At 39.2% G+C, this 22083-nt stretch overlaps 1 protein-coding gene across 4 annotated transcripts in view; it reads right to left on the reverse strand.

Annotated features, from left to right (window-relative positions):
• The window catches only part of LOC126236444 (uncharacterized), a 98881-nt gene that overhangs the window by 22692 nt on the left and 54106 nt on the right, over positions 1–22083 (reverse strand). For all 4 annotated transcript variants that reach the window (XM_049945759.1, XM_049945762.1, XM_049945763.1 and 1 more), the window contains 2 exons: positions 20880–20971; positions 12873–13083 (listed from right to left, as the gene is read on the reverse strand). In XM_049945759.1, the coding sequence (XP_049801716.1) occupies positions 12873–13083; positions 20880–20971 (303 nt within the window). The remainder of the gene's footprint in view (positions 1–12872; positions 13084–20879; positions 20972–22083) is intronic.

Here is a 22083-nt window from a genome sequence, read left to right on the forward strand (position 1 = left end):
ATTTTCAGTTTACATAGCTAGTACAATCATATACCAAATACTAAAGCACAAAGGTAGTGGTGATGCTTGTGGTATATAGTTGGAAGTGAAGTAATTTATTGTTTAGTATTAATTCTTAATTACCCTTTTCCTTTATCTTGTTCACCAAGTTAAATATAGACACTGAAACAGACATGTTCATTCTTCTTTTATTGTTATCTATATGTTTAAACTGTTGCCTAGATGCTTCTCTGGAAATTCTCCTCCTTCCTCTTTATTTGAACTACAGTGCCATCACAGATGCAATGTTTCTTATCAGATCAGTATACATAAAATCAGTATACATAAAAATCTGCACTGACATGTTAGCTGATAGAAAGCCAGTGATTGTGCACAGAAAACTAAGTTTTAAAATGCTGATATCAGTCTCAGTGGATCAACATTATAGATATCAGAAATTAACTGAAAGGGACACACAAATTCTAAAGTACAAAGTACAAACCAATAGTAAAAAAATCCATGTCTTCTATTAATTAATTAATTAGTTCCTGCCGGCCGGGTGGCCGAGCGGTTCTAGGCGCTACAGTCTGGAACTGCGCGACCGCTACGGTTGCAGGTTCGAATCCTGCCTCGGACGTGGATGTGTATCATGTCCTTAGGTTAGTTAGGTTTAAGTAGTTCTAAGTTCTAGGGAACTGGTGACCTTAGAAGTTAAGTCCCATAGTGCTCAGAGCCATTTCAACCATTTTGAATTAGTTCCTCATGTTCAGCAGATCCCATAAAGAAGACGAACCTTTAAGGATGTGGAATGAGTCAAAGTATACATTAGAAAAAAGAGATAACCAAACCACAGAAACTTAGTTTGTACTCAGTACTAACGATAAACTATCAGTATACTGATTAGTGCCTAACCTAGGTAAATTTAATACAGTAAATTAAAAAGAAATGTGCTGCTTTCTCAGTTTCATTAAAAAGTTGCTGTTTATCTCCTATGATTGGGAGCTTAATATTCACTTGATTTCAATGATATTTTCAAGGAAAATAGTAACTTAACCTGTAAATACAGAGACATATTTACAATGCATTTCTGCTTGTTATTCAGCTTTATGATGAACACTGCTATTTGCCATGTAGCTAATTGAGCTTTTCAATTCTTCAATCTAGATTATCAAAAATTTGTAGAAAAATGATGTTTTTCATTTTCTTTTCAATTGGTATGGATTCTCTATTTCTTGCTCTGTGTTAGACAAATGCTTGTTGAACACCTTTCACCCAGAGCACATAACTCCACTCTGAAACCTAGATGAGGTTGCAAAGCCTACATGAAATTTATTTTTGTGTGTTGTAGATTGTGTAGAGCACAGTTCAACTGAAACTGATTTTTATTGTTAGCAACAAAAGCCATTAACAAGCAAATATATTAGAGTGTGAGAATAAAAAATTCCAAAATCCTTTACAGGGTCACTCCAAGAGGTGCAGCTATCAACTTCACACAATATTCTTACTATTAATTAATGCTGAATTAATACTTTATTTATTTATTAATTATTTGAGGCGCACTGCCCTGGAAGATAATGCCATTAGACTGAAAATGCACAGATTAATCCAACACTTTTGCATTTAGATCAAAACAATGAGAGCTACGGCTAAGGGCAAATTGTGCTGAATTGAGCTTCTGGATAATTTTATATATGTATTGACTCCACTTTAACTTGTCATCTAGCTAGATCACATGGAATCTTACATTTAGTGTAGGACTGTTGTATACTTCTGGTAAGAGCAAGTCATTTTTGCTCACTTGAACTCACATAATATGAGTCTTTGTGAAATTAGACTTCAACTATTTCCTGTGATCCAGTTGTAGGCCTGTTTGGATCTTATCTGAGTTGTGTCTCTTAGGTTTGAATTTGGATTCTTTATTATTGTGCGTGAGTCATCGGCAAACGTAGAATTTTTTAATGAGTATTTAAAGCAGGGAACGTAAAGAACTTTGCAAATGTGCACAGTGCTCACATGCATGCAGATCTCTCACCTGACTGAACATTATCCCCACTACCACACCACGTTGTCTGAGTGGAGAAAGGCAGAAACAGTTGATACACTGCATTAGGTGGTAGTGCAGTCAAGCAATGAACACTGAACTGCTTGTAAGCAGCTTCGTTTTATATTTGTACTATGCTGCATTAATATTTGAAAATCTGAACGTCTGTACAATACTTCATGAAGAGCAATATTATACTGTTACCAACTGTTGGTGCAAGAGAACAGACTTATAAAAATTTTAAAAAATTGGGTTTACAACTGCATAACAACAGCAACATTGTGTCCATCACCTTTTTTTGTTAACTGCCTTCTGACTCAAGAACATAAAAAGCAGACTAGCACAGGCAAATAGAGCATTCCTAAGCAACAGAAGTCTGATAATATCAAACATTGCCCTTAATATGAGGAATAAATTTCTGAGAATATATGTTTGGAGGACAGTACTGTGTGGTAGTCAACTATGGACAGTGGGAGAACCAGAAAAGAAGAGAACTTAAGCGTTTCACATGTGTTGCTATAGAAGGTTTTGAAAATTAAGTGGACTGATAATATAAGATAAGGAATGAGGAGGTTCTCTACAGAACTGACAAACAAAAAAATATATGAAAAATATTGACAAGCAGAAGGTACAAGATTGTAAGCCATGAATTAAGGCACTGGGGGGTAACCTCCATGGTACTACTGGGAGCTCTAGAGGGTAAAAACCACAGGGGAAAACAGAGATTGGAATTCATCCAACAAATAATTGAGAATATATGGTGCAAATGCTACTCTGTACGGGTGGGGACGGGAGAGGGAGTATGGAAGGGAAGTGCACACAATATTGCTGTTGTAATGCAATTATGTGTGTGAGCTGCATTTGTGTGAATCTCTCTCTCTCTCTCTCTCTCTCTCTCTCTCTCTCTCTCTCTCTCTCTGTGTGTGTGTGTGTGTGTGTGTGTGTGTGTGTTTGTTTATTTCAGAAGAAGGCCTTCTGGTAAAAACCTTGTGTGTTTATTAGTCTTTTTGTTGTGCCTGTCTGCAACTCAACATCTCCCCTATATGGTGATTAGGAACCTATTCTTCTCACAATATCATCATTACTCCAACCTGAATTTTCCATTGTACCATCATACTTTCTTTTCTTTACACATAGTTCACTTTCGTTGGATTGACACACATCACCACAAGAAGCTGAATGTTCTGTTGACACAACAGCAACTTGCAATTTTTTTTAAACCCTGTTTCCCTTTCAAACTTCCACTTTTCAACCAGTTATCCATTTTAATGTGAATGGAAATGATTCTGATGTGCAACTGACAACTTACTGTATGTACCATAATGAAAGAAGAAGTAGGCTACTGTTGAAAATCGAAGGCATGACTGTCGTGTAACTGTTCCTTACTGCGTTCACAGTACTGTGGTCAATATTTTTGGAACACAAAGAAGCTTGCAGACAAAATTTCCATTGTATGGATATCAAATGCATTCCTAATATATAACTGTAAATCTAGTATTCATGGTAAATATTAATTTATTGTTCAAATAATGTGATAAATTCCTGATGTTGCACATATTTAACATGGGGCATTATGAGTTAATTTAATTTTAAAGTACTAATAATAACAATAATTACTGTTATTGTGGTGTCACCGCTAGACACCACACTTGCTAGGTGGTAGCTTTAAATCGGCCACGGTCCATTAGTACATGTCGGACCTGCGTGTCGCCACTGTGTGATCGCAGACCGAGCGCCACCACACGGCAGGTCTAGAGAGACGTACGAGCACTTGCCCCAGTTGTACGGACGACATTGCTAGCGACTACATGTACGAAGCATTTCTCTCAATTGCCGAGAGACAGTTAGAATAGCCTTCAGCTAAGTCCATGGCTACGACCTAGCAAGGCGCCATTAACCATATCTGGAGAGAGTCTCACTTGTATTATCAAGAGCAATGTACAACAAGAAATTAAAGTTATGTATACGAGAAGCTCCGTTCTTTTCTTTATAGCTTTCATCACGTATCCTGTTTCAGACTTAACGCCAGTCGGCGTGTGTGTACCCGTGCCTTTCGGCTACTTCAGTGTGGCGTAGCTAGCTTGTTACGCCACAACAGTTATTATTATTATTATTATTATTATTATGACAATGCCACAGAAAATTAGGAAACAGTAATAGGGCTAACCTCAAAATCCACCATTATGGAAAAAAGAGGTATGGTGAACGCCTTGCAATATTTTGCAAACCCCTGGAGGTTCACGAACCACAGGTCAGGAAACGATGATGTAATGGAATGCATCTTTCTGCTCAGACAGCATGGCGTGTCAGTGGGTTTAATGTGGAGACAGACAAGTGAGATCACACATGTATGCCAGAGCTTCGCACATGTGCACGAACATAAGCCGCAAGTTGTGCTGTGTACAATATGTGAGTTGACTTGTCCAAAGGGATCAAGAATGCAAGGAACTTGCTGGCATCATCAATTAGCTGCCTGTAAACATCCGCTGCCATGACAACTATGTAGTGAGTGAGTGATTGTCATAAAAGACTAATTTTGCAAAACTTCTGTACCTTCAATGGTATCACAAGTTCTGCTGCCTCAATAATCTACTCACCACTGCTGAAAGATTTATCTGATGTGGCAATTCTGAGCACTTTTTTGTAGCTCATTTTTAAAGACGGGCTGCAACAACCTGTTACTGACTAAAAACAAGAAATAATGGAATGGGCTATAAATACAATGGCATTCTACAAGCATACATGTACAAATACAAACACAATGATTTGCATGGGGTATGCACATTGAGAGTGGCTTACTGTACTGTACTGCTTGTTTTTACGTCTGCCAACTTGTTCATTCTATCTTCACAAATTAAATCTTTAAATTCTTTGTCCATGGTGACGCAATGCATTCCATAGCAAATCTGTTGTGTCTGGTGAATATGCAATTGCATAATAGACATTGAGAATTCTCATTCTCCTCTTTGAAAAATAACTGTGTTTCTAATTCTTTTTTAAAGACTTATGATGATGGATCACTAGACTGCCACCATAATTCTGCCAAACTGAAGAAAGTTATGTTGACAAAAAATGCGGCACCAAATACGGGAAGAAGCAGTGCTGCATCACAATGCTAAATGAAATTTTGCACCACAGCAAGGAGTTCTGAGAAGGATCACGCAAAGCTGAGACAGACGCAACCAACCTGAGATGTACTGCATAGTGCTGAGACAGGCTAAGCCCCGGACAACATGCACGCAGCACAGTATGCTCTCAAGAAGCTCTGCACACTGTGGCTGACCCTGCTTTAAAATCATTGGACAATCATTTATGTACATTATAAATAAAGAGTATCAAACCTTGTGGAACCATATATGTTGTGTTCCCTCATTCTGATGGTAGTTTCATGCCTGTGACACAGTTTGTCAATGTGACACCCACTATGCTATGGAAGTGAGACTTCTTCCAAACAAACATGGTGTCAATAATGCTATAACACCTTAGTCTGCCTATTAGAGTTTTTTGATACACAAAATCAAAGGCTTTTGTGAAATCACAAAGTACACCACTCAGATAATTTTTGTTGTTTAGCGCTGTTATGACTTCATTTGTGAAGCCTTGTGTTTCTGATAGTTAACACATTCTGCTCGGATAAATGATTCTACATTCTGTCATAGGCAAATTACTCCCAAACTTTTAAAAGGAATGAAGGAGTGAGAAGCATCAGTAATCACGGATAGTTTGCTTAACTACTGTTTCACAGATGGATGTAGCTACAACATACCCAAGTCTTCAGGAAATATGCCTTGAGTCATTCAATGATTGCAAACATAGTGTACAGTTAGTCCTTTCAGGTCAGATATCAATATTCTGCTACAAACAGCATCATAGACAGTAGAATTACATATTCTAGTGATTTGATAATTTTTAAAATCTCCTTAGGGGTTCTATTCTTGAGACTAATGTCTGTCTGTGGTGCACTGAGTGTCTATTAAAGTAAAGATAATGCATTTGTATTTGCTAGTTTATTAGTTGTTGCCATGTCTGTTGCCATGGGTGAGGAAGTAATCAGTGAATTTGATTTCCAATGATTTAACTGTATCACCATTTTTACCAGAACTATTTTCTGCAGGCTCCATTTCATTTGGATTGCTACTGCAAAAAAGCACTGTCACCCCTGGTCACATTTTATCAGATCCAAAGCTATCTGAATCACATAGAACTCAGCATGAAACACATTAAATTCATTGGAGTGATGGATCCTGAGGCTAGAGTCAGAAAAAATGATAGAATAACCAATAGGGTTCTCTGGTTTGTGCTCATAAATACAGGGTATCTATAATTAAAGTTCCAGTTTCAAAACACTGTAGAAAGAGAACCGATGCTCAGAATTATGTGAAAGTTGAACAGCATATTACTGACATAGGGGAAAATGTCATGGAACAAAAAAAGTAAATATATAAATTAATAAATTCCCACCACTCCTAAAGTGACGTTCCATCACCCACTCAACCTACACAATATCTTTGTCCATCCCAATGCCACTCCCACTCCAAACCTACCTGCCACACGGATTATATCACTGTGGGAGACCCAGGTGCAAGACCTGCCCAATCCACCCACAAGCTCTTCCTACTGCAATCCTGTCACAGGCTTATCCTACCCCATCAGAGGCCACGCCACTTGTGAAAGCGGCCACATTAACTCTGCTGCCAGCTGTTCACCAGAATGAATGGCCACTGCCAAAATGTGGCCAAGGATAATAAAGTTAACCATCCAGTGGCACAACATGCAGCTGACAGCAACATACTCAATTTCAATGAAAACGTCACAACCCGGGCCATTTGGATCTTCCTCCACCACCAGCTTTTCTACACTACGCAGTTGGTAGTTATTTTTGCAACACACCCTTCGCTCTCGTAACCCTCCTGGCCTCAACCTCCATTAACCCACTGTCCCATCATCCTCCACCCAACTGCTTTTCCTTCCCTTCCTCTGTCCAGTTATTTCCTCCCAATTCATGTCTCCACATCACCTCATCATGCACCACTCTCCACTGGCTCCTGGCTATGGGATCTGTGTACCATATGCCTAGCCTGTGAACCTGCCACCCCACACTTCCACATTAACAGCAGCAAATCTTCTGCCCCACTACAAGTCACTATCTACCCAACCCCAAATCCTTCTCCTGCCTTCCACATATCTCTCTCCCTTGTGTGTGTGTGTGTGTGTGTGTGTGTGTGTTTTGTACTCTAGCTCGAGAAGGGATTTATTCTGAAAGCTAGCAAGTTCTTTTACAGCTCTCTTTTGCCTGCCTGTTGATGACTCAATGCTTCTGATATTTCCCTGACACTTAAGTAAAATACTTTATAAAGTATGGAAACATAAAAAGTAAAATATATTTTAATGTAATTAAGTTTGAGCCTGTTATAGTTCTATTAAAGTAGACAACATCATTCTTGTTTTTTTTTATTTTTTATTTATTTATTTTTTTTTTTAGTGCCACCTTGTGCCCAATGTACAATATACTTTTTCACCTGTAGCTTTATTACCACCAGCATGTGTTTATGCATGGTATGATCATGAACTATTTCATGTAATATGATCTCTTGATTCTCTAAGTTTTTGGTATGTATCTTTCATATCTGTATGTTGTATTTCTCTTTCATGAGTTAGCGAGCACATCTTATTTTTAGTGATATGTGAAATAAAGGGTAACCCTTGTTTTGTTTTGTGACTGATCTGATGATGGCAGTTTATCAAAGTGCATCATCCATCTGAAGAAATAAAGTGTGCTCTAGACAGACAATTTTTGATTAAATTTTTTTATTACATTAGTGAAAAATGCTGTACTAAAGATGTATGATCCACTGTTAGAAAACATAACTGATTTTGTTATAATGAATGATTGTTATGAAAGTATATGCAGTATAGGGTGTTGTAAGAGGGACAGTATTTTGAGACTGACATTTGGAGCAGAACATGTATGTTTGCACTGCATATTCCTCAAATAAATTAAAGTTGTGGTTTGGCAATTCGGCTGACAGGTGAATAGTAATGTGAGTCTGTGATGAACACTCTTTCTATGTAGGTGACAGGTCCATACTTGAAAACAGGTCTATCCTGTCTTAGGAGGTTTATTTCTTAAACACACTTTCTGAAGCCATTTAGATTCCACTGGAGTATGCCGATTACCTAGTGATGAGGTTTCCCTTCTCTTCCTCATTGTACCTTGGTTAGGAGTCCAAGATCACAGGAGGAGAGCTCAAGGGCCTCAGCGTCAAAGAAAAATTTTGCCCATGATGCTTTATTCTCCATTCTGATGCAGTTCTTTGCTGTAAATTTTCCTTATTATCGGGAAGCAATGAGAGATGCCCTGAGACTGAGTAAACCAAATATTGCAAGTGAGATGTTTTCTTTTGAGTAAGGATGTCACAATGTCAGCAATGAAGTCTGCATAACTGGCTCTCTGGCAGTGATGGCTTGCCAGAGAGTGTAAATTGGCATGTGCAAAAACATGGAAAAATGTTGGTGACAGTAGTTCCTTACTGTATTCATGCTGAAACTCTAATGTTAACTGTAGGCTGTTTCAGAACTGATGCAACTGAGGTAACAAATGATGTGGGTGCTGACGGGCATGGACCGCAGAGGGGACACCCTGTACTGCAGCAAACCAAGAACAGAATGGAATCATTCCAGAAGATCACAGCGATCAGGCCTGGACTGCTGAGGGAACACCTTCAACTGCTGGTGGAGGGGGAAGGCCACAGACATACTGGACCAGGTCCACTCGAGGATCAGTCTCAGGTCACACCTGATGAAGGTTGCGAGTTATGTTCCAGAAATATCATGCAAGTACAATGCTGATATCTGGCAGAACACCTGACAACCCAAGATGTCGTCATGCAACTTGTCAGAACTGGGGCCTTGCAATTCATGAGCCTGTTATGGGATGCACATTTCCACCAGTATGTTTTAAGTGCTCCAACAAACATTCAGCTTAAATGTGTCCAATCTAAACAGAATAAAATGAAATATGTGAAATCAAGTTTACAGAAGTGTGCTGTATGATGCAGTTACCCATCTCCCCGTCCCACAACAATCCCCCATTTACCCACTGTCTCCCACTTGATTCCATAAATTACAATCTACATCCAAATCTTTCACTCCCAAGTCATACCTTTCCTCTGTTCTATATACCATCCTCCCCCTCCCAACCCAGTCCTCCCCCTTACCATGTGGTATATGCAATTTTCCCTGCCTGAGCAAGGACAAGCTCACCAGGGCCACATTCAGCAGCCTGGTGGGCACTCTAGCACCTAAGGATTAGGCAACCATTTCGACACCCCTAGAGTGGAGTCTGCCTACCTTCAGTTGCTAGAGCACATGGCAGACTGAACTGGTGTGATACTTTCTGACATGTACATTTGTAACATGCTCAGCAAAGTAGTGTAGGCAGCACTGGGGTGTTGGTGACCTGGGGGGGGGGGGGGGGTAGTCTTAGAGGAACCCTCTGCCAATTTACTCATGCATTTGTTAATGTTGCACTCCCGTGTATCAAGCCACAGGAGGGCTGAAAAAGCATAAGTACCCTTTTCTGCTTCAGATCATGTTCAGATTTCATTGAATAGTTTTTAACTGTCCCTAGGGTTTCCAACCTGTACATGAGAGCAAACATTGCTTATCCTGTGCAGATTATTCAACTTATTTCATGTTCACTCACAGTTCTGAATTCAAAGTTTGTACATTGGGGTGAGCAAATGTTTATATTGCTGTTGTGGTCAACAGGTTGAGTTGGAATGCTACATAAAGTGATGAAATATTTATTAAAAATGTCTAAGATCTTCTATTAATTTTCCCTCATGCAATATGCTTATTTCTTTTGTATTCATATTTGATGGTGCTTTCCGGTATTGATTGATGAGCTTCCAAGATGCTTTACTCACATTGTCAGATTTAATGACTGTATCACTGTGCACCTTTTTCCTTAAATTTGAAAGCTCTGCCTTAAACATTTTCTTGGCTTTACAATACTTTTCCTTAAGGATGATATACTCTTTTGATTTACAAAGAAAGAAGAGGTCATGAACATTCTGCTTGAGTTTAATCAAACTACTTGGTAGTTTCAGCTTTGGTTTCTTTCTGTGTTTTAGAGTCCTTTTTACATCTTTAACTTGGCAACAATGATTGAAATGTCTCAAAACTGTTTCATAGAATTGATCCCATTTCTTGTTTGAGCTTGTTGTTATGAAAAGGTATTGCTAAGTCTTTGCCCTAAAGCCTTCTACAAATTTTGCTGTTTGCAGACGCTTGTATGTGCGGTGAGTTTTATTGCTGTAAATGGTACATTTCCTTTGCAACTTACATTTTTTTCCCTCGTTTATGCTTTATTGCTGCAATATTACATTGCAGTAATGGGCTAAAGTAAAATTCTTTGTTAGAGATGAGTTCTTACCAGTCAAAACTACAAAAAATTAACTTAAAGCTAAAACAAAAAAATTCCAGGTATTCTTAAAAATTTCTGGGTTTTTCCTGGTTTTCTTCCGGATGAAAAAATTCCCTGATGTCCTGGAGCGTATACACCCTGCAGACCACACATGAGCACTGTGACATCTGTCACAATCCGCTGCCTTTAGTTCACTGTTGTTAATCATCTTCCAGACAGTTCCAACTTGGCCTCATCCATTTTTTGTCAGTTTACAAAACTTAAAGAAAACCTTTGAGGACTCGCTTGGACAGTAATGAAGTGATACAAGCAGAAGTGAGGCTGTGGCTCCAACATAGTCAAACATAATACAGTGATGGTCTCAACAGACTGGTCTCGCATTGGGAGAAATGTCTTCATCGCTAGGGTGACTATGTTTAGAAACATAAATGAGATGTAGAATGTTAATAACGTTTGTTTTATTCAAAAAACTTTACGAGTTTTCACGTAAAAAATTTGGAGGCATTCTTTTCAGCATGCCATCATAGGTAGGAAGAGGACAATCTAATTCCATTTCTCTTTAAAATTCTGTCCTTTTTTGTAATTAAAAGGTGTACAACTTTGCTTCCACCATTTTCTCCCCAACAATTGAAGCTTCAATGAACCAATTGGTTACACACATATCATTCAAAGCATTTTCCATCGCTGGCCACTACTTTTTTCCACTTTTCAGGCAGTGCACGAATTCTGCGTCGAAAAAATTGTTCATCTTTTGAAGCGATCCACGAATCAATGAGTTTTTCATGAGATTGGACAGCCAAGCCATGTGCCACTTATCTAAACACATGATAGTCAGAGGGAGCAATGTCTGGAGAATACGGCAGGTGGGGTAGGACTTCCCATTTTAACGTTTCCAAGTGTGTTTTCACCTCTTTTGGAACATGGTATCAAGCGTTGTCATGCTGCAAAATCACTTTATTGTGCCTCTATTGTGGCCATTTGTGTTTTAATGCTCTGCTCAAATGCATTAATTGCATTTGGTAATGAGCACCTGTGATTGTTTCACTTGGTTTTAAAACCTCATAAGGCAAGACACCAAGATGGTTCCACCAAATGCAGAGCATGATCTTGGAGTCATGAATATCCGGTTTGGCCACTGACGTGGAAGCATAGCCGGGATACCCCCATGATTTTTTGCATTAATGGTTATCGTAATGAATCCATTTTTCATCCCCAGTCACAATGTGATGCAGAAATCCCTTCTGTTTTTGCCTCTAAAGCAACTGTTCACAAACACACAAATGCTGTTCAATGTCTCTTCGTTTCAGCTCACACAGGACCGAAGTTCCTTCTTACTGAATCATGCCCATAGCCCTCAGCAATGTCTCCAGTTCTGCACCTTCAAAAACATTCTCTCTTCCACCAGTATGCCGGACTACAAAGTTAAAGTCGCCGTTATTGAAGTGTTGACACCACTCATGACACGTTCTTTCACTAACAGCGTCCTTACCACACGTACCTTAGAGCATTCGATGAGACTCAGCCACTGTTTTCTTCATACTGAAACAAAACAGTAACACCTCCTGCAAATGGCGAGAATATGGCTCCTAAACTGACATTTTCAATCTAGAACACATTGACTAATGTCTGAATGAGGTTATGTTGACTGAGGTCCAAGCTAACTGCATGATGTCTGCGATCTGTTTCTTTTGACCACTACTTACCGTTGTTGCCACCGATCAGTAAATGGCAGAAGCAAAGTTGCACACCTTGTATGCACCAGCATTTGTGAGAAACATAGCATCAATGATTTTCTGAGGTTTTTCTGTTTTCAGTTTTACTGTTTGTGTTTGGCTTAGTGCTTACCAATTCTGTCATTATGTGTAACCATTCTTATGTATGGTTGGATGGTACCATAAAACAGCTGATTGTGATATGAGTGAAGGACAAGTTAGTCAACCACAATAGCAGTTACTACTTAACAAAGGTGAGAACCCTTACTTAAATCAATTAAAATAGGAAAAGAACTACCTTACAAGAACAATGATCTGACCTCAAGTCTAGGTGCAGCACCAACAGGTATATTGTGCACTGGACACACCAGAAGATGTGAATTTCAAGTGAAGCAATCATTGACCTGTCATAGGTTGCAAAAGGTGAGTGTGCCACGAGACACATGCTAGCCTCTCAGCAGTTAGTTCATTGGCACAACTGATGATGATAACGTTGCCATTTGCCAAAATATTAAGCCTCTTGAACACCAAGATTTGATCATATGCTTGATATTTCTTTTCATAAAAATATGTAGATAGCTGTTATTTAAACTGATTGCATACTCATAAGTATTCTATACTAGTTTTGTTCAAAAGTAACACCATGCACCTAAGGTAAAGGACATCCTTACAATTTGTGTAAACCTAGTACCAAAGAGTATAGAGTACACACCTGGTTCTAAATATCCACCGGGCAGTTTCCAGTGAGGTACTGTATGAAATCGTTCCCGAACAACCAACAGTTCTTGGTCCTTGTTTACAACAACAGCACCTACTCCTATCATTGTATGTGCATATTGAGGAATATTGCATATTTCTGTGATTGGCAGCCACTTGACCATGGAAACACTCATTGGCTCTGCATGGTGAAACATGAAACCATTCTGAAACAACATTATTTTTACATGTAATCTTTTCAAAGATATTCCCAACACAAATGAAAACCTCATAGTAATATAAATAAAAACACAGAAATAACAGATGATTCATTATATATGAGAAGTTGTAATTAGTTTAGTGTGCTCTTCATTGTCCCTACACAGGAGCCACTGTCAGGGGCTGTAATGTATTACTAGACTCCTCCCTTAATATTGTAACTTGAAACTGTTTAAGTAAGCTTTTGTAGGACAGTAGATGTATAACTTCAAGGGTTGCAGCTCAGATTTTACAGTATTTCAGTGACATCTACTTTGAGTCAAACAAACCTGAGCCCCAAGACAGTCTTCATGGAAACAGTTTATAGGCTGTGGATATGTGATTTTCCGACATGACCTTTCTCCTGAGGGTGACAGTCCAGATACATATGCAGAAAGAAAGACACTGTAAAATACGAAAATTAGAGAGAAGTACTAGCAATGTGTAGCTTTTAATCAAACTATGATATATATCTGGGAATTGTGACTGAGCATAGCTGTCAAGTGGTAAGCACACTGAGCTTGCATTCAGGACAAACAGGTCTCATATATCATCTAGTCATCCTGAATCAAGTTTCCTACATTTTGTTACATCACCTAAGATAAATCCTGAGGTTGGTCTTTTGGAAAGCAATGGCTGATTTTATCCCATAAACTAGCGTACACATCTATAATAAGGCTGGATTAACTGTTGCTGGATTGTAGAATTGTTAAGTCACTAAAATACACTGGGAGCTATGAGAGCTGTACATGTAGAGAAGATACAAGCTCGCTTCCATGATCCAGTCATCCTGAAGTTGGATGCTCATGGTTTCCCAAACTGCTGCAGAATGGTTCATACTAATATGTCATGACCACACCTTTCTTTCCTTGCCAATTATTAAGAGTGTATGATGAAATAAATTTTTATATTTATTTTATTATATATTTATCCTGGCAAGGTTAGCTCCATCATATCCTCTCTTACATCTAATCAGGCATCTTCATGTTTTATAATTATATTCATTGTGTGACATGATTAGACAATTTATGGGCAGGTAGATGTAGACTCTGGGCTGTGGCAGCAATGGATGTAGCAAAAGAGAAGGAAAAGATATAAGAACATGGGGAAATAGCAGGATACATGTAATGAAGAGAAGAAGGAAAAAGAAAGAAATGACATGATTGAGAGAAAGAAGGGTGACTGGAAGAAGAAGTGCATATTTGCTTCATTGTTTGACACAGAGATATGGCCAGTTTTTGGAGGAAAAATCATGAGGATGTCAAAGTATAGTGCCTCAACTATTCCTTAAATGCAACAAGACATAAAACATCATGTAGAGAAAAGGGTAGCATGCTCCAGGTGGACGTCAATAATTAATAAGAAGCTTGTGAATGTTTTTGTTTTATGGGTGGGCACAGCTGGTCTATTGTTTGTCTTGTATGCTACAAAATCTGTAGTTCCCACCCTCTTATAATTGCAATTCACACTGAGATGATTAGCCAACAATAGATTTTTTAAAAAATAATGTTCCCCTCTGCTTTTGCTTCAAGCCAATGTGCAATGGCTTCCATATGCATTTAATTATTTTAAGAAAGTCTTTATTTCCTTGAAGTTTACTTTTAGTGACTATTCTTATTCATAGCTTGGCTCATCATCTGTTTGGTATTGATTCATTTAGAAAGTGTGCACACATGCAATTACAAAATTATAATCTATACAAATGAATTTAAGCTGAAAAGCAATCAGAATTCTTTTACAAAATTCTCCAGGTTCTATTTCAGAAATACTAAGAAAATGAAAAGTGAACAAAATGGCACTCAACAATGACTTTGTTAATATTACAAATCAATACACTTATGAAAGACAGCCACATTTACATTTATTCATAAATCATTGTACTGATGGAGATAGTAACTTTATATCAGTAACACAGCATACATTTAAACCAACTTCATTATTATTTCACTAATATTGTTGTTGTTCTTGTTGTTGTTGTTGTGGTCTTCAGTCCTGAGACTGGTTTGATGCAGCTCTCCATGCTACTCTATCCTGTGCAAGCTGCTTCATCTCCCAGTAACAACTGCAACCTAAATCCTTCGAATCTGCTTAGTGTATTCATCTCTTGGTCTCCCTCTACGATTTTTACCCTCCATGCTGCCCTCCAATACTAAATTGGTGATCCCTTGATGCCTCAGAACATGTCCTACCAACCGATCCCTTCTACTAGTCAAGTTGTGCCACAAATTTCTCTTCTCCCCAATACTATTCAATACCTCCTCATTAGTTATGTGATCTACCCATCTAATCTTCAGCATTCTTCTGTAGCACCACATTTCAAAAGCTTCTATTCTCTTCTTGTCCAAACTATTTATCGTCCATGTTTCACTTCCATACATGGCTACACTCCATACAAATACTTTCAGAAACGACTTCCTGAAATTAATCACTTAGAAAAAGGATGACACCCAAGATAATACAAGAGTTAATCAGCTTCACAGCCAGAGTCACACACACACACACACACACACACACACACACACAGATCCATAGCACTGAGTGACACATACACTGAGAAGGGCATAAAGTACACACAGCATATGGTAGCCTTTAACTCATCTGCTAACAACCATCATAACTGGAATATGAGGCCATGACACCATCAAACAAGCTGATGTTGAAGTCATAATATCCACAAGCATTCATAGTTAGTTGTAACTGTCAGAATTTTCACTCTTTGTGTTATGTTGGACTACAATGCAATAGCGGATGTCCTGCTGAGCAAGTAGCTGCACAAGTTTCCATTTCACATTCTGTGAAAATATGTTTATAATTTTTCTGGGGACTTAGAGACAAGTAGAAGTTTTCCTGCACATAGTGACACTGCTTTGCCACCTAAGTTGCTCATCCAAACTTAAATCCAGATTTTTCAGGATTTTCTGATAGTGTATTGCAGCACCAATAAGAAGAATAGGGGCACGTGTTCACAGAATTCAGGAATGAATAAGCTGTTAAGAGATACTAAATTTACTTGTGACTTGTGATCAGTTATGAGGGAGATCCTACCCAAGATACTTCCACCCCTCCCGAAGTGGTATTCCGCTACCCACCCAACCTCCACAATACCCTAGTCCATCTGCCACCTTTCTCCTCTATCTACACTACTAGCTAGCCCACAGACGGCCCCCCACTCACCCACAAGCCACTAGACACTTCCCCCCAAACCCCTCCCTGCTCCCATCTCTCTCCATCCCTCACCCTACCCCACCCCAGCCTACACTCCACCTCACCCCAGTACATTCACTGTGGGCCAGGAAAGAACTGGCAGCCAACTGAGCACAATATATGGAGACAGGCATGTGCATGTGAGTGAGTGAGTGAGTGAGTGTGTGTGTGTGTGTGTGTGTGTGTTTGTTTGTTTTCCTACAAGCTTGAAAAAGGAAGTTCATTCCGAAAGCTAGCACAGCTCTGTACCCTTTGCTTGTGCACCTATTGACAATGCAGCATTTCTGACTTTTGCTGAGTCGTCTCCTTTAGTCCTAAATCATTTGTTACCTGTGACTTCTTTGCAGATAGTTTTAGGCCATGGTTCTGTACCTACCACAGCAATGAAGGCAGGTCATTAGTAACGTGGATGATAGCACTGCTGATATCCACAGGTCACGCAGTTCAGTAAAGCTGGAGTCATTAGCATAGAAATAAAATTTTCAGGACATTACCAATGAGATGTCATTGACATAAGGAAAAACAGTGGGCCAAAGGCACATCTTGTGGCACTCTTTGAGACAACTTTCTTCCATAATGCTTTTCCACCCCACAGGTAACAGTCTGCTTTTTGTTTGTCACGTGACTTTCAGAATCTTTCAGCAAACCATCCACAACCTTTTGCTGTTGAGTTTTTATATGCTTTGTGTCAAAACTGATGGCACCAAATACTTTGCTGAAGCCTGGTAGTGTGTCACAGTTGTCTGTGGCATACATTGGTTAAAGCCAAAAGCCAATAGCAGTGAGATTTTTGCAAAAAATTTAGGGATATATCAAAGGGATAGGCTAATGGGAAACAGAAGAGGCATATTTGTCACAACAGACAAGATGCTCAAATCCACCAAGATAGAAATTGAAGCTATATTTGAGACTGCACAAGATTTGGTAAGTAGGACGCTCGCAACTGATAGGTCTGACAGCAGATTTAGAGAGATTCGCTTCAGTTGTACTAATATTTATTCAAACCATGACTAGTCAGGATTTTGAAATGCCATCTTTAGGTTATGAAGTTATTGTACTTGGTAATACATACACTATGTCCAAATACTTTTGATCACATAGTATAACATGCAGTCGGGCCAGTCATTGCAAGAGCTCCAATCACTGCATGTCAGCGGAAACTGTCCACCTCTGGGCAGCCACATGGTAGGAATGCCAACCACTACTGTGTGGAGTTATCACCAAATGTGCACTACTGTAATTGTACCAAGGCACAACACATTTATATGGACTGCAGTAAGACAAACTATTGTGACAATCTTATATGTTCTACATTTGGCTGGGACATATTTGACATAAATGTGTGTTTTATCCATTGATGTACACCTTTTTTTCTCCTGTGTAGAAGACTGTAATAATCGAAACTATTACGAATGAACATACAATTGTACAGATAATGGTACAAATATGCTTTTTTGAAACTTTCTGGTGCTTTTATTAATTAAGCTTAATCAAAAGTCTTTAATTTAATGTTTTTGCTTAATTTATAATTAGAATTGTAATACAGCAATGTAAAGTCATTTCACTGCATATTTCTTAAATCAAAGTAATGTACATCTTTTACTTCTTCCCACATCCCATAGAATGCTTCTGTGGGAGCCACAGAACACAACTTATGTAATGTAACATAAACTCCAAAGGTTTTAATTAAATTTGTAATAATCAGACAGCCAACTAGAGTAGATCTTCCTGTTCTCTGTGCAGCAATGGGTGCAGCTTATCTGAGGCAATTATAACAGTGTTAGTACTGAAAGCAACACTGTCATTTCCTGTTGTTTTTTTAACTATTGTTAACCTTGAGTCTTTAACATGTCCCCTGCAAAACAGTATTAATTTATTTTGGTTCTGATGATCAACTGTTATGGGCAGTTCACTAGGGATGACTAATACTCAGAGAAATACTTGAAAGAATGTGTTCACTCTCTTACCTAATGGAGCACTAGTTGAAAATTATTTTCCACCAAATCCACATACCTATAAAACAGTTTGCTAAAAGAACATGTGCAAACAATGAATTTTCAAAATTATAATTCCATTTTTTTTTCTCAATACGTTCTTGTGCTATATGTTTTATACCTTATTTCTGTTTTATCTGTCTTGAATAATTCTTTTCTCGTCCAATCTTATCTCTGTGTTGCTGATTGTCCTTTCTGTGATTTATAGCTTCTCACGTTTCCTGATTTCACCTACTGCTGACAATTCATTGTTGACATCTATCTTGTTTAGCTCTGTTGGGTCTCCCTTGACCTGGGGTCCTGACTGACTTTATTATGTAATTTTTGACACATTCTATTTCGTCCAACTTTTTCTGCTCCCTTTTGGTGAACGCAGGAGTACCAGGTTCCATAAGCAAGAGAATGCAGCCACTTCTGTGTAGTTCTTATTTAATGTCATCCTGACTGAAAGGAGCTTTACCTTTATATGGTTCTACAGGAAATGGTTTGGCTTCATGACTACCCCATGACAGAATCATGATCATGTAGCTTCAACTACTTCCTGAATATACTACAGTAGCTGCTGACAAAAGTGATGTCAGTCATAGTGATCCAATGAGTGTCCTCACTTCTATATGTTGAAGACTGTTATGAAACCCACACACACACACACACACACACACACAAAGCCATTGTTGTGTCGCAATGCTGCTACCAGACAGTGGCACATAGTGACCTTGCCTGAGGAGATTGGTGGGGAAATGGAAGAGATGTGCGGTAGCCAGAGGGGCCAACAGGAAAGTGGGGGTGGGGGAATAGGAAAGATCATGCTAGTGTGTGCAGAGGAAAGGATAGAGATGACTGGTAGAAACACGAACACCAAGAAAAAGGAGAGTACAAATTGGAGGTGGAGAATGGAAAGTTACAATTGGTGAGCCAGGCCTTGGTGGATAAGTAACTGGGGGATTATCAAGCTGCCTTCAGAGCAGGAGAATGGAATTAGATGACTACGTGATGATGGGTGGAGGCAGATGGTACTCAGGGCTAATTGAGATTGATACTTGAGAAGGTTGCATTAATGAGTATATGCTTTAGGGAGAGTTTCCACCTTCACATTTAAGAAAAGCTGGATCGACTGGTAAAGCTCCAGTGGGGTTGAAGTCAACCAAATTATGTTGCAGCAAATGGGTGGTCCAGTTGAAAGAAGCAATGTCATTCACACTATACTTTTCATCCAGCCAAAAGTAATATTTCACCACCCACCAAATCTATGATGTACCCTTGTTTGTCCTGACATCTTTCCTACTCCCTACTACTTGCCCCATGACTCATATCCCTGAGAAAGAAAGCACACAACCTGTCCCATATTTCTGCCTACCCAAGTCTACTTGGGCCCTGTCACTGGCACTTCCTACCCTCTTAGGAACAGAAAAGTATCACATTTTACATCAACTTAGGTGTGACCACTGTGCAGCTTCCTATGTGGATAACACCATTAACACACTGACCAAGTGCCAAGTAGACCACCTCGCTGCAGAACATGATGTGCAATATAATGTGGCTGACTTCAATGGTTGCTTCACAACCTATAGCATCTGGATCATCTGCCATATCATGAGCTCTACTACCAAAAGAGATTCTTCATTCACACAACCCTCCTATTCACAATATCTGTTAGCCCTGGTCTCCATATTCTTCTCCCTCCCACTTCGCATTTCATTACATCCTGCTTCCTCCAGTCTAGTCTCACAATCCTCAGTCATTTTTCCACCACATTTATGTCACTGAATGTAGGCTTTACTTGTCTATTTATTTCTTTGTGGCTCAAAATGGTTCAAATGGCTCTGAGCACTATGGGACTTAACATCTGAGGTCATCAGTCCCCTTTCTTTCTGGTTCAATGGAAACTTTACCTTCCCCTACACTCTTCTTTTTCTCACAGGTTTTCAAGTTTTCTTATTGGTTCCATATCCTCCCTCCCACTCATCTATAAGTTCCACATTGCCCTCCCGTCCCCTTTCTCTCTATCAGCACCCCACGCCCCTTCCAGTTTTCTCCTATCACATGCTGTAGTATGCAGATGTGTCAGGAAACAACAGTGAAACACACACACACACACACACACACACACACACACAGAGAGAGAGAGAGAGAGAGAGAGAGAGAGAGAGAGAGCGCATGAGTGTGAAACAGGGGACAGGGAGGGGAGGCATGCTCCTTAACTCTGAAAAACAGCAAGGTAATGTGACAGATTATAATATACTTAGCCTGACTGATGCTCTCTTCAGTTTGGTAAGCAGTGATCTGCCCTCATAGAGAACTCCACAGTATGATCTACCGTATGTCATAAAAAGGCAGTGCTTACCAAATACCAATAAAATATACATACAGAGTGGCAAAATGCAGATGATGCACTAGTTTCAAAAATGTGTACTGTGATATTCAATCAAAAGTGTTGAGAAATCTAACAAGCAAGTTCAACTGTTTCCGTACTTCCTAGTTTTATCAAGTAATCAATAATAAGAAAATACATAACTATGCAAGAGCAAAAATATAGTATTTATTGAATGAAAACAATTAGTAAATACCTTTGCTAACACTGGAACCCACTCTGCATGTTGTAAGGCTACTCTGAACCAGACTGCTCGAACATTCTGTTCTGACCAGTGTTCAAGGGACTCTAAATAAAAACAAAAGTAATTTGAATAAGTGAGCAACTAACCTTAAGGAAACAAGTGACATACAAGAAGTGTCAGAATGGCAGATGGAAAAAAAATATTGCTACAAGGTGTACATCTTTGCTTCCATCATTTTTCCCCAACATTTGAGGCTTTAATGAAACAAACTGGTTACACACATATCATTCAAAGTATTTTCCATCTCTGGCCACTACTTTCTCCCATTGTTTGGGCAGTGTATGAATGCTGCATCGAAAAAATTATTCATCTTTTAAAGCGATCCATGCATCGATCCAATTTGTGACTTCTTCATGAGATCAGAAGTGTTGGTCAGCCAAGCCATGCGCCACTTATCTGAACAGGTGATAGTCAGAGGGAGCAATGTCTGGAGAATACAGCAGGTGGGGTAGGACTTCCCATTTTAACATTTCCAAGTACGTTTTGACATCTTTTGCAACGTGGGCCTGAGCATTGTCGTGCTGCAAAATCCCTTTATTGTGTCTCTCTCTGTATTGCGGCCATTTGTCTTTTAGTGCTCTGCTCAAATGCATTAATTGCATTCGATAATGAGCACCTGTGATTATTTCACTTGGTTTTAACACCTCATAGTACACAACACCGAGCTGGTCCCACCAAATGCAGAGCATGATCTTGGAGCAGTGAATATTTGGTTTGGCCATTGACGTGGAAGCATAGCCGGGATACCCCCATGATTTTTTGCATTAATGGTTATCGTAATGAACCCATTTTTCATCCCCAGTCACAATGTGATGCAGAAATCCCTTCTGTTTTTGCCTCTGAAGCAACTGTTCACAAACACACAAATGCCGTTCAATGTCTCTTGGTTTCAGCTCACACAGGACCGAAGTTCCCTCTTACTGAATCATGCCCATAGCCTTGAGACGTTTTGAAATGGCTTGCTGTGTCACTCTCATTAATCATGCCAATTCTTCTTGAGTTTGACACAAGTCGTTGCTCAGCAATGTCTCCAATTCTGCACCTTCAAAAACATTCTCTCTTCCACCACTATGCTGGACTACAAAGTTAAAGTCGCCGTTATTGAAGTGTTGATACCACTCATGACACGTTCTTTCACTAATAGCGTCCTTACCAC

The sequence above is a fragment of the Schistocerca nitens genome, chromosome 2 (assembly GCF_023898315.1).
Source record: "Schistocerca nitens isolate TAMUIC-IGC-003100 chromosome 2, iqSchNite1.1, whole genome shotgun sequence".
In the NCBI taxonomy this organism is placed as follows: domain Eukaryota; kingdom Metazoa; phylum Arthropoda; class Insecta; order Orthoptera; family Acrididae; genus Schistocerca; species Schistocerca nitens.